The 13,174-nt window shown below is 40.8% G+C and overlaps 1 protein-coding gene across 1 annotated transcript; it reads right to left on the bottom strand.

The window, feature by feature from the left end:
- Positions 1-2,840: 2,840 nt before the first annotated feature.
- LOC138356717 (uncharacterized) lies at positions 2,841-11,753 on the bottom strand. Its single transcript, XM_069312916.1, has 2 exons — positions 11,709-11,753; positions 2,841-4,964 (listed from the first exon to the last, which is right to left on the bottom strand). The coding sequence occupies exon 2, from the start codon at positions 4,480-4,482 to the stop codon at positions 3,067-3,069; it is 1,416 nt and encodes a 471-aa protein (XP_069169017.1). The 5' UTR covers positions 4,483-4,964; positions 11,709-11,753; the 3' UTR covers positions 2,841-3,066.
- Positions 11,754-13,174: the final 1,421 nt, after the last annotated feature.

The raw sequence follows: 13,174 nt of genomic DNA, 5'->3' as shown, positions 1-13,174 counted from the left end.
CAAGGAGATGTAGATAGTAGCTAAGTACTCAAATGAGCCACATTTATAGTACAAAGTACTTTTCAATGTCAGAGTAGTGAACAATAAGAATAAATAAGAACAATAAGAACAAATAAGCAGTGAAGTTGTGGAGACAGATCGCATTCACAGCTTTAATCGTAAATATGACAGTACCCAATAGTCTGCAATCTATACACCAATCGATTTGACGTTCAAAGGTGGGACCCAAGAACCTTGGCTCATCTCCCACAAATACATATAGAAAAGTAGAGAGGAAATTGTAACAGTTGCAAGACTGAAAGAGAGAGAGAGAGAGAGAGAGAGAGAGAGAGAGAGAGAGAAGAGGAGAGAGAGAGAGAGAGAGAGAGAGAGAGAGAGAGAGAGAGAGAGAGAGAGAGAGAGAGAGAGAGAGGAGAGAGAGAGAGAGAGAGAGAGAGAGAGGAGGAGAGAGAGGAGAGAGAGAGAGAGAGAGAGAGAGAGAGAGGAAAGAGAGACAGAGAGAGAGAGAGAGAGAAAGAGAGAGGCACAGATATAGCCTAAAGATAGGTAAGCACATTCACACTCAGGATAATTATAATCAATCTTGTTCTAAGAACTTTACTTGCATAGAACAATTTTTTAATGCTTAGTGCAGCACTCAATAAGCCAATACAGAAATGTGTGTATTATAATAATATTCATATATGTATTATAAAATTTACGTCAAAATTTGAGTTTTGGAAACATTTCATTATTGTCAGTAAGAAAAGTTATATTAAATCATATATTATTTAATAGTTTCTCTAAGAGAATGTTTAATGTTTATTGTGGGTGAACAATAAAGAACATTATATAGGTATTTAACAATTTTGTAACAGACATGCAAAAATAAGTGTTTGCCAGAGGCATTTAATAAAGAACTTAGGATCTGGTTCTGTTTTGATCCCTTTTAACATGTGTTAATGTGATATTTTAACATGATAATGTATATTTTTAACATATCGTAATGAGTACTTTTAACATTAAAGTTAAACATGGGTTAAAGTGTACATTTAACATGTTTTAATGAGTACTTCTGACGTATGTTAACATATGGTAATGTGTATTTTTAACATGAATAAAGTGTACTTTTAACATGAGCTGAAGTGCACTTTTAACATTAGTTTAACTTGACGTTCGACATGTTTTAATGAGTACTTTTAAAATATGTTAATGTGTAGTTTTAACATGTTTATGTTTACATTTAACACATAAATTGTACTTTTAATGTGTATTTTAAACATCAGTTAATGTGTACTTTTATGTTAATATGTACTTTTAAATATATTACAATGTACTTTTAATGTGTGTTAATATATACTTTTAACATATGTTAATGTGTTCTTTTAGAATATGTTAATATGTACTTTTACCATGTGATAATATGCAATTTTAACATACGTTAATGTATATTTTTTAAATATGTTAATGTGTGTTTGTAAAAATTTTCAATGTGAGCTTTTAAAATATTTTTAATGAGTACTACTTTTTAAGTGCGTTTTTGTGTTCGTTTAATATGTGTTAATGTGTACTTTTAACATTTGTTAATGTGTACTTTTAAAATGTGTAATTTTAACATATGTTAATGTTTACTTTTAATATGTGTTAGTGCGTACTTTTAACATATGTTAATGTGTAATTTTTAACATGGGGTATCTTGAGGTTATCTTGAGATGATTTCAGGGCTTTAGTGTCCCCGCGGCCCGGTCCTCGACCAGGCCTCCACCCCCAGGAAGCAGCCCGTGACAGCTGACTAACTCCCAGGTACCTATTTTACTGCTAGGTAACAGGGGCATTCAGGGTGAAAGAAACTTTGCTCATTTGTTTCTGCCTCGTGCGGGAATCGAACCCGCGCCACAGAATTACGAGTCCTGCGCGCTATCCACCAGGCTACGAGGCCCCTAAATATATAATGTGTATTATGGTAATGTGTATTTTTAACATATTTTAATGTGTATGGCTTAAACACTCTAAAAGCTGTTATATAAATTCTTTAAATCAGCATTTAAATATAATTGTATTTGCTGTTAAAGAATACTTCAAGCATCGTTTTCTTCTTCTATCTATATCTCCTTGACTGCGTAAAGTAGAACTCTGGTTTCTCAAGTATAGTTAACTAACGACCAACATTTAACCAAATTAAGTGAGGTTAAAGGCTGGCCCCCGTTGCAACACAATCAAATTATTGTATTTATTGTTGTATTTCCAGAGCTGATTTACTTCCTATTAAAGTTTCCTAAATTGTTATACATCCTATTGTAGTACTGTAAGTAATTTTACTTTTTTTTTTGCTGTCTCCTAAGTTGTAATTGGTGTATAAGTGTCCTAAGTTGTACTTGGTGTATTAGTGTCCTAAGTTGTACTTGGTGTATTAGTGTCCTAAGTTGTACTTGGTGTATTAGTGTCCTAAGTTGTACTTGGTGTATTAGTGTCCTAAGTTGTACTTGGTGTATTAGTGTCCTAAGTTGTACTTGGTGTATTAGTGTCCTAAGTTGTACTTGGTGTATTAGTGTCCTAAGTTGTACTTGGTGTATTAGTGTCCTAAGTTGTACTTGGTGTATTAGTGTCCTAAGTTGTACTTGGTGTATTAGTGTCCTAAGTTGTACTTGGTGTATTAGTGTCCTAAGTTGTACTTGGTGTATTAGTGTCCTAAGTTGTACTTGGTGTATTAGTGTCCTAAGTTGTACTTGGTGTATTAGTGTCCTAAGTTGTACTTGGTGTATTAGTGTCCTAAGTTGTACTTGGTGTATTAGTGTCCTAAGTTGTACTTGGTGTATTAGTGTCCTAAGATGTACTTGGTGTATTAGTGTCCTAAGTTGTACTTGGTGTATTAGTGTCCTAAGTTGTACTTGGTGTATTAGTGTCCTAAGTTGTACTTGGGTATTAGTGTCCTAAGTTGTACTTGGTGTATTAGTGTCCTAAGTTGTACTTGGTGTAGTAGTGTCCTAAGTTGTACTTGGTGTAGTAGTGTCCTAAGTTGTAGTAATTCTAGTTGTTGAGAATTCTAGTTCAGAGTCGACGATGGTGGACTCGTTTTACTAGCTGAGGTTATGAAGCAGTTGTACCACCAGAGGTTGTTGGACCCGTTGTACTACCAGAGGTTGTTGGACCCGTTGTACCACCAGAGGTTGTTGGACCCGTTGTACCACCAGAGGTTGTTGGACCCGTTGAAACACCCAAGGTTGTTTGACCCGTTGTACCACCAGAGGTTATTGGACCCGTTGTAACACCCGAGGTTGTTAGACCGGTTGTACCAACCGAGGATGTTAAACTCGTTGTACCAACCGAGGTTACTGGACCCGTTGTACCACTTGAGGTTGTTGAACGCGTTGTACCACCCGAGGTAGTTGAACCCGTTGTACCACCAGAGCTTGTTAAACCTGTTGTTCCACCCGAAGTTGTTGGACTCGTTGTACCACCTGAGGTTACTGGACCAGTTGTGCTTCCTGAGCTTGATGGACCCGTTGTCCCACCCGAGGTTGCTGGGCCCGGTGAAGTACCTATTGATGCAGTGATGGCTGCAGTAGTTGCAGTGATGGGTGGAGGAGTTGCAGTGCTGGGTGGAGGAGTTGCAGTGCTGGGTGCAGGAGTTGCAGTGCTGGCTATAATAGGAAAGATCGGCATGGTAGGAAATCTGACAAAGGGAGGCGCGCGGGGTACAATCAATGTAGTTCCTCCATAGAGGAAGATGCTGCGCTGAAGGTCGGTAACTTCTCTGAATATTGTTGCTCTTCTTGCATTAGCAGTAGCTACGACATTCTCGATGGTTTCAAGACTAGAATGAACTGCTAAGTAAAGATCTCGATCAACTCTTAATGATCTATTTACTATGACCTGTATTAGTAGAACCAAAGTCTGTCTTGCAGCATTCAGGTGAGGAGTAATAAAAGATAAAATTGAAGTGTTTCTTGTTGTTATCGCATTTCGAGTATCAATAATGAGAGCTTGAATTCCGTGAATAATTTCAGAGGGACTGCGTTTTCTCCTGTGTCCTGTTATTGATACATCAATTGCGGCTGCAAGATTTTTAAGTAAAGTTTCAACTTGAGTAAGAGCCATAATTGCTGTATCTGTAGCTTTTAAGACGGAATACAGTCGCCTGAATTGCGAATAGAGATCATCTAGTGTTATATTTCTTGTTGAAGTTCTTATAACTTCATGTGTATTGGGACGTGTGGTAGTGTGAATTCTGTTTGGTGGTCGGGGCGGTAGTTTCACTGGACAAATGGCCAGTGGTGGCACGGGCTGGACGATAGGTAGAGGAATAATGGGTCCTCCAAGTTGGTTGAGTTGAGATTGAAGGGTGTTGATCCGGCTTTTTAAATTGTTTGTTTGTACATTACCAGCGCCTACAGCCTTGTTGACGCTGGCTAGAACTGACTGTACGTCTGACAGAAGTTGTGAATTGACTGACGAAGAATTATTAATTTTGCAAGATATATGAAACAATCTGGTCTGCGCCATATTTAGCAGTGAAAGCTGACTATTAACAGCGGTAAAGTCTCCATTTGTCAACGCGGTTGCTGTGTTGTCGATGATCGCCCGAAGCCAAGTAATGTCTTGTGATATGCTGCGTCTCCTCCTTCCTAGTCCACCAAGTATTGCGTTAATTGTGTTAAGAAGAGTAGTAAGTTGAGTTTGAAGGGTTTGAAGAGTCGTTACCGCACTAAGTGTGCTATTTAGAGTGGTGACCAAATTGTTGAGTTGCGTAATGAGATTAGCTATTAATGCTGTAACGTTCACTGGAGTTGTTGTGACTACAACACTGGTTGTAGTGACTACAGTAGTTGTGCTGGCTCTTGTAGTTGTGTTAGCTGCAGTGGTTGTTCTGGCTACAGTAGTTGTGCTGGCTGCAGTAGTTGTGCTGACTGTAGTAGTTGTACTTGGTGCAGCAGTTGTAGTTGTAGTTGTAGTTGTTGTTGAGGTGGTGGTTGTGGTCGTCACTCCTAAAATAGAGAAATTATTAACAATATTATATTTTCACTCTCTCACACACACACACACACACACACACACACACACACACACACACACACACACACACACACACTGGTCTTTACAATAGAACAAGGAGAAGTCATGGCGCTAGGAGAGGTGGTAGCAAACCAGGCGACCTTGGAAAGGTTCGAAATTACAAAAGATGAGGTCAAGAAGCACCTATTGGAGCTGGACGTGAGAAAAGCTGTTGGGCCGGACGGAATCTCACCATGGGTATTGAAAGAGTGTGCAGGAGCACTTTGTTTGCCACTCTCCAAAGTGTATAGTAGGTCACTGGAAACGGGAGACCTACCTGAAATATGGAAGACGGCTAATGTAGTCCCAATATACAAAAAGGGTGACAGACAGGAGGCATTGAACTACAGGCCAGTGTCCTTGACTTGTATACCATGCAAGGTGATGGAGAAGATTGTGAGAAAAAACCTAGTAACATATCTGGAGAGACGAGACTTCGTGACAACCCATCAACATGGGTTCAGGGAGGGTAAATCTTGCCTTAAAGGCTTAATAGAATTCTACGATCAGGTAACAAAGATTAAGCAAGAACGAGAAGGATGGGCGGACTGCATTTTTTTGGACTGTCGGAAAGCCTTTGACACAGTACCCCATAAAAGGCTGATGCATAAGCTGGAGAAACAGGCAGGAGTAACTGGTAGGGCGCTCCAGTGGATAAGGGAGTACCTATGCAATAGGAAGCAGAGAGTTACAGTGAGGGGTGAGACCTCAGATTGGCGTGAAGTCACCAGTGGAGTCCCACAGGGCTCTGTACTCGGACCTATCCTGTTTCTGATATACGTAAATGTCTACCCCAGAGGGTATAGACTCATTCCTCTCAATGTTTGCTGACGACGCCAAAATTATGAGAAGGATTAAGACAGAGGAGGACAGCTTGAGGCTTCAAGAAGACCTGGACAAGCTGCAGGAATGGTCGAACAAATGGTTGTTAGAGTTTAACCCAAGCAAATATAATGTAATGAAGATAGGGGTTGGAAGCAGAAGACCAGATACAAGGTATCATTTGGGAGATGAAATACTTCAGGAATCAGAGAAAGAGAAAGACCTGAGGGTTGATATCACGCCAGACCTGTCCCCTGAAGCTCATATCAAGAGGATAACATCAGCGGCATATGCCAGGTTAGCTAACATAAGAACGGCCTTTAGAAACTTGTGTAAGGAATCTTTCAGAACAGTATATACCACATATGTCAGACCAATCCTGGAGTATGCGGCTCCAGCATAAAGTCCATATCTAGTCAAGCATAAGACTAAACTGGAAAAGGTTCAAAGGTTTGCCACCAGACTAGTGCCCGAGCTGAGAGGTATGAGCTACGAGGAGAGACTACGGGATTTAAACCTCACTTCGCTGGAAGACAGAAGAGTTAGGGGGGATATGATCACCACATTCAAGATTCTCAAGGGAATCGACAGGGTAGATAAAGACAGGTTATTTAACACAAGGGGCACACGCACTAGGGGACACAGATGGAAACTGAGTGCCCAAATGAGCCACAGATATATTAGAAAGAACTTTTTTAGTGTCAGAGTGGTTGACAAATGGAATGCATTAGGAAGTGATGTGGTGGAGGCCGACTCCATACACAGTTTCAAGTGTAGATATGATAGAGCCCAATAGGCTCAGGAACCTGTACACCTGTTGATTGACGGTTGAGAGGCGGGACCAAAGAGCCAGAGCTCAACCCCCGCAAGCACAATTAGGTGAGTACACACACACATATATATACACACACTTAGGTGTGTACACACGTACACATAGCATAGGGGACACAGGTGGAAATTGAGTGCCCAAATGAGCCATAGAGCCGTTAGAAAGAATTTTCAGTGTCAGAGTAGTAGACAAATGAAATGCATTAGGAAATGATGTGGTGGAGGCTGACTCCATACACAGCTTCAAGTGTAAATATGATAGAGCCCAGAAGGCTCAGGAACCATAACATTAGTTGATTGACAGTTGAGAGGCGGAACCAATGAGCCAGAGCTCAACCCCCGCAAGCTCAATTAGGTAAGTACACACACACACAAACTGGACGACCTGGACAAACTGGAGAAATGGTATAGAAAATGGCTACTAACGTTCAATTCAGGAAAGTGAAAAGTAAATAAATTAGGAGAAAGGATCAGAAGGCTGAACACAATGTACCATCTGGAGGTGAAATCCAGCAAGAGTCAAATAGAGAGAAAGATCTGCCAGTTGATATCACATCAAACCTGTCCCCAGAGGCCCACATCAAAAGGATATCATCAGCGGCATATGCTAGGTTGACCAACATAAGAACTACCTTTAGAAACTTGTGTAAGGAATCGTTCAGCGCCCTGTATACCACTTATGTCAGACCAATCCTGGAATATGCAGCTCCAGCTTGGAGTCCATACCTAGTTAAACACAAGACAAAGTTAGAGAAGATTTAGCGGTATGCCACCAGACTCGTCCAGGAACTGAGAGGTATGAGCTATGGGGAAGGCTGAAGGAGCTGAACCTCACATCCCTGGAAAACTGAAGAGTAAGGGGAGACATGATAACCAACCACCTATAAAATCTCAGGGAAATTGACAGGGTGGTCAAAGACAAAATCTTTGTAGCACGGGTGGAACACGAACAAGGGGACACAGGTGGAAATTTAGTACCCAAATGAGCCACAGAGACATTAGAAAGAATTTTTTCAGTGTCAGAGTAGTTAATAAATGGAATACACTAGGAAGTGTTGTGGTGGTGGCAGACTCCATACACAGTTTCAAATGTTGATATGATAGAGCCCAGTAGGTTCAGGAATCTGTACACCAGTTGATTGACAGTTGAGAGGCGGGACCAAAGAGCCAGAGCTCAACTCCCGCAAGCACAACTACGTGAGTACAACTGGGCAACTAGGTGAGTACTCAGCAGCAGTTCACCTTAGCAGTAAATAGGTACCTGGGAATTGGACAGCTGCTACGGGCTGCTTCCTGGGGATGTTTGTATGTGTATGTATGTAAGAGAAGTATATGTAGTAGGCATAGAGGAAAACTAAATTGATTAGAAAGGCGGGATCCAAGAGCTAATTGCTCGATTCTGCAGACACAAATAGTAAAAATACAAGCAAAAATAAATAAAAAAACACGAGTTTTCAAGCTTGCAACTACCCACAGGAGGAGGAGCCTACCCACGTAGCAATGTCCATGGAACAACTTCCTACACTAGTGGGGAGGGACGGTAAAAATGGATATAGGAAAGTGAGCTTCAATGTAATGTACTGAACCATCGATGGGATTACCAATAAAGCAAGCAAACTAGCGGAAAGGGCGCAGGAAGAAAACCCAAATGTAATAGGACTCACAGAAACAAAATTGTCAGGAGTCATAGCAGACGCTGTGTTTCTAAAGGACTACTATATAGTAAGGATGAGAGGAAAAGGGAGAGGAGGTGGAGGAGTGGCCCTGCTGATAAGGAAGGACTGGAGCTTGGATGATATAGAAATTCTTGGCTGTGATGGATTCAAAGATTACATAACAGGACCTATGACAATGGGTGGACCTAAGATAATAGTGGCAGTCATTTACAACCCTCCACTAAATGACAAAAGATCCAGACAGGAGTTTGATATGAACAACATGGCAACTAATAATATAACAGAGCAGCTTCAGCTGCCTGCAAGAATGGCTCCAGACTCTTAATCATGGGCGAATTCAACCATGGAAAATAGACTGGGAGAATGAGGACCTACATGGAGGTGCTGATACATGGTGAGCTAAACTCTTGGAAGTGGCAACAAGGGACTTTCTGAGCCAACATGTCAGGGAACTCACAAGAATGAGAGGCAATGACGAACCAGCTAGATTCGACCTGATATTCAACTTGAATGAGACAGAAATAAGTGAAGTCAAATTTGAAGCCCCCATAGGAAAGAGTGACCACAGTGTATTTACATTTTGGTATCTGGTGGAGGTAGGGATAACCTATCCAAGAATGAGATCGGAAGGGAAAGACTAAATTACCGAGGAGGAAAATATGACAAGATGAGAAACTTTTTAAGAGGAATACCATGGGAAACAGAACTCAGAGAGAAGACTGAACAGGATATGATGGACTGCCACCCAGAAGTGTCAGGAAGTTGCAGATAGGTTTATCCCGGTTCAAAAGGAGAAAAACGAAAAGTAACAGAAGAATCCATGTTTCAACCAGGAATGTAAGGTAGCGAAGCAATTGAGTAAAAGAACGTGTAGAAACTACAGGAATAACAGAACACCAGAGAGCAGGGAGAGATACCAGAGGGCCAGAAATGAGTACCTCAAAGTGAGGAGAGAAGCAGAGAGACAGTATAAAAATGATATTGCGAGTAAAGCTAAGATCTTACCAAAACTGCTTCACAGCCACATCAGGAGGAAAACAGCGGTAAAGGTGATGAAACTGAGAAAAGGGGAGAATAGATACACAAAGAATGACAAGGAAGTGTGTGAAGAACTCAACAAGAGATTCCAGAAGGTCTTCACAAAAGAACAAGGAGAAGCCCCCTGCACTAAATGAGGAGGAGGCAAACCAAGCAACCTTGGAGGAATTTGACCTCACCAGTGATGAGGTCAAAAGGAATCTGGTGGAGCTGAATGTGACAAAGGCTGTTGGGCCTGACAGAATCTCACCATGATATTAAAAGAAGGCGTAGAAGCACTAAGTGTGCCACTCTGTATGGTGTATAACAGGTCACTGGAAACAGGAGACCTACCAGAAAGCTGAAAGATAGCTAATGTAGTCCCAATATACAAAAAGGTGACAGGCAAGAGGCACTGAACTACAGGCCAGGTTTCCTAACTTGTATATCATGTAAGGTTATGGAGAAGATCGTGAGGAAAAGGCTTGTAGAGCATCTGGAGGGAAATAGCTTTGTTACACACCACCAGCATGGGTTCAGAGATGGTAAATCGTGCCTCACAGGTTTAATAGAGTTAAATGACCACACAACAAAAATTAGGCAAGAAAGAGAAGGGTGGGCAGACTGCATTTTCTCGAACTGTCAGAAAGCCTTTGACACAGTACCCCATAATAGGCTTTTACAAAAGTTGGAGCAACAGGCGGGAGTAAAAGGTAAGGTGCTCCAGTGGATAAGGGAATATCTAAGCAACAGAAAACAGTGAGTAACTGTGAAGGGGGAAACTTCAGAGTAGCGTGATATCACCATCGGAGTCCCACAGGGCTCTGTACTTGGATCCATCCTGTTTCTAATATATGTAAACGATCTTCCAGAACGTAAAGACTCATTCCTCTCAAAGTTTGCTGATGATGCAAAAATTATGAAAAGAATCAAGGCAGATGAAGATAGACAGAGACTACAGGGCGACCTGGACAAACTGGAAGAATGGTCTAGAAAATGAATACTAAAGTTCAACTCAGGAAAGTGTAAAGTAATGAAATTAGGCGAAGGAAGCAGAAGGCTGAACACAAGGTACCTTCTGGGAGGTGAAATCCTGCAAGAGTCAAATATCGAGAAAGATCTGGGGGTTGATATCATACCGAACCTGTCCCCAGTGGCCCACATCAAAAGGATATCATGAGCGTCATATGCTAGACTGGCCAACATAAGAACTGCCTTTAGAAACTTGTGTAAGAAATCATTCAGGACCCTGTATACCACTTATGTCAGACCAATCCTCGAATATGCAGCTCCAGCTTGGAGTCCATGCCTAGTTAAACACAAGACAAAGTTAGAGAAGATTCAGCGGTATGCCACCAGACTCGTCCCGGAACTGAGAGGTATGAGCAACGTGGTAAGGATAAAGGAGCTGAACCTCACGTCCCTGGAAAACAGAAGAGTAAGGGTAGACATGATAACCACCTGAGCCACAGAGACATGAGCTTCAGAGTGGTTACAAAGAATTTTTTTCACTGCCAGAGTAGTTAACAGATGAAATACATTAGTCAGTGATGTGGTGGAGGCAGACTTCTTACACAGTTCCATATGTCGATATGATACAACCCAGTAGGCTCAGGAATCTGTACATCAGTTGATTAACAGTTGAGAGGTGGGATCAAAGAGCCAGCGCTCAACCCTCGCAAGCACAACTAGGTGAGTACACACACACACAAACACAAATAATTAAATATGCTCTATGAATAATTAATTTAAGGACACACAAATTAAATATACACAAATAAATTTAGCGAGTGGCCCTGAGTTTACAGGCCCTCTTAGCTCAGGGAACAGTTCATAGGGGTCGGATTCCCAAGGGGGGGGTGGGTTCGATTCCCGGCTGAGGCAGAAACTGAAAGTTAGATTAAATTTGTTTTAGCCTAATTGCAAGAAAGATTATTGATATGAATTAGCTATCATACAGTTGCTTAAAACTGTCGAAGATCAAAATGCATTATTAAATTCCTCGTCATTATAATTAAGGCGGCGCAGTGCTGTAGTTAAGTGATAGATCACTTGTTAGTTTAGCCACGTCACATCTCAAGGACTACCACATAATGTGCTAAAATTTGTTATCTAAGTCGACCACACTAGTTTGTCCTTTACAAAATTATACACGGGAGAATGTTGACTGTTGAATACGAAGTTAGAAGTGGAGAGACCTTTTAAATTAAGATGCGTAGAACTGTTAAAATAAATATAAATGCACTTGAATGAATGAAGTGGAGGACCAGAAGAGGGTGGAGGAGGAGGAGGAGGGGAGACAGGAGAAAGGGAGAGAGGAAAAAGGAAACTTACTTGGATAACAACAGAGACACTTGGTTCCCTTGCAGCCCTTTTTGTTTATCAATCCTGTACAGAGTTTCTTACTGGAGACACAGTAACCACCGAGAACATTGCAGGCGCTCAATGGCTTGCAAGCCTTGGCACAGCAGACACACTTCTTGTTGGAGCAGCCTTTGGCTATCTTGCGCTCCGTCGACCCGCACTTCTTCTTGCACACGCCCTTGTATATCTTACACTTCTTTTTTGGTTTCAGTGCACAAGCTGCTTGTAAAAAATAAGCATTATTATCAGTTCTGACTCCAAATTATCTAGATCATTCATATTTTGAAGTCTGGAAGAAAAATATGGATAACCTTAGCATAATTTCCCTACATAATACACATGTGCAATAAACTCGTTCGTCAGAAGCTTGAGACATTTATTGGTTCAAATAACTCACGTAAACTGTCTAAGGCGGTTCTTGAAATATTATCTAATGCAAAAATTAGAGTCACTATTGTGGCTAGAACACCTGACTCTCAGCCATCTATCAACGAACGATCATCCTTCATCACCTCGTACCATCAATTAATGTGTTTGAACAGCAGACTGACAGACTTCACACCGTCAAGGTTAGCTAACTAGCGAGGACAGCTAATGTCTGTCAGCCTGTGTGTACTTGAGTAAGAATGAAGACTTTAGATTATTTAGTAGTGAAGAGCAGATCTTTCCAGTATATGGGGAGGTCAAGGGCTATAACTATTTTCTTTGATATGAATTTTGTGTTTAGAAGAAAAATGAATGGCCACTTCATCTTACATAGAATTTTATATCTCTTTAAAAACGGCTACCAACACAAACTTCTATGCTGTTATAGGCAAGCTGCAAGATAAATGAAACAAACAGGACTAACTACATAATTAACATGAATAACTACAAAATATTGACATAACACATTACAAACTTCAAAATAAACAGCTTCAAAGTGAAAGTGGAAAATAACTGAGATCACTGAAGCCAGCCATCTTAACTTGGCATACTTCTGTACAGAGCAGAAAACGGTGGGACGTTGTCCTGGCCAGCTTAAAACTTGGACATTCACGGTTATACCACATTGCCACTTAACAGAACGAAAACTATGAAATTAACAGTGAAATATGTAATAAACTTACAGCACACCGGCACTAGTTAGATCCACAAAGCATAAATTACAAATAATAACTGTATTTAGAACTATATTTACAACTTTCAGGCAGTTCTAAACAATACACAAAAGAGCTGTTATGCAAGGCTGTTAAACTTCAAGAAATTTAAGCTTCACTTTGGAAGATCTTATTGTGATTGTCTCATGAATATTTACATTAATAACTTCAGGTAAATTCCACTAAGACAAAGAACATTCACTTGCACAACTTACGTGAGAGACAACACACACACGACTTCCCCTTGCACTTGCCAGCAACAACTTTGGTCTTGCAGGTTTTGTTCTGGCACTTCCC

This window comes from Procambarus clarkii, chromosome 74, assembly GCF_040958095.1.
Source record: "Procambarus clarkii isolate CNS0578487 chromosome 74, FALCON_Pclarkii_2.0, whole genome shotgun sequence".
Taxonomy (NCBI): domain Eukaryota; kingdom Metazoa; phylum Arthropoda; class Malacostraca; order Decapoda; family Cambaridae; genus Procambarus; species Procambarus clarkii.
This window is presented reverse-complemented; position numbering and strand designations above follow the sequence as displayed.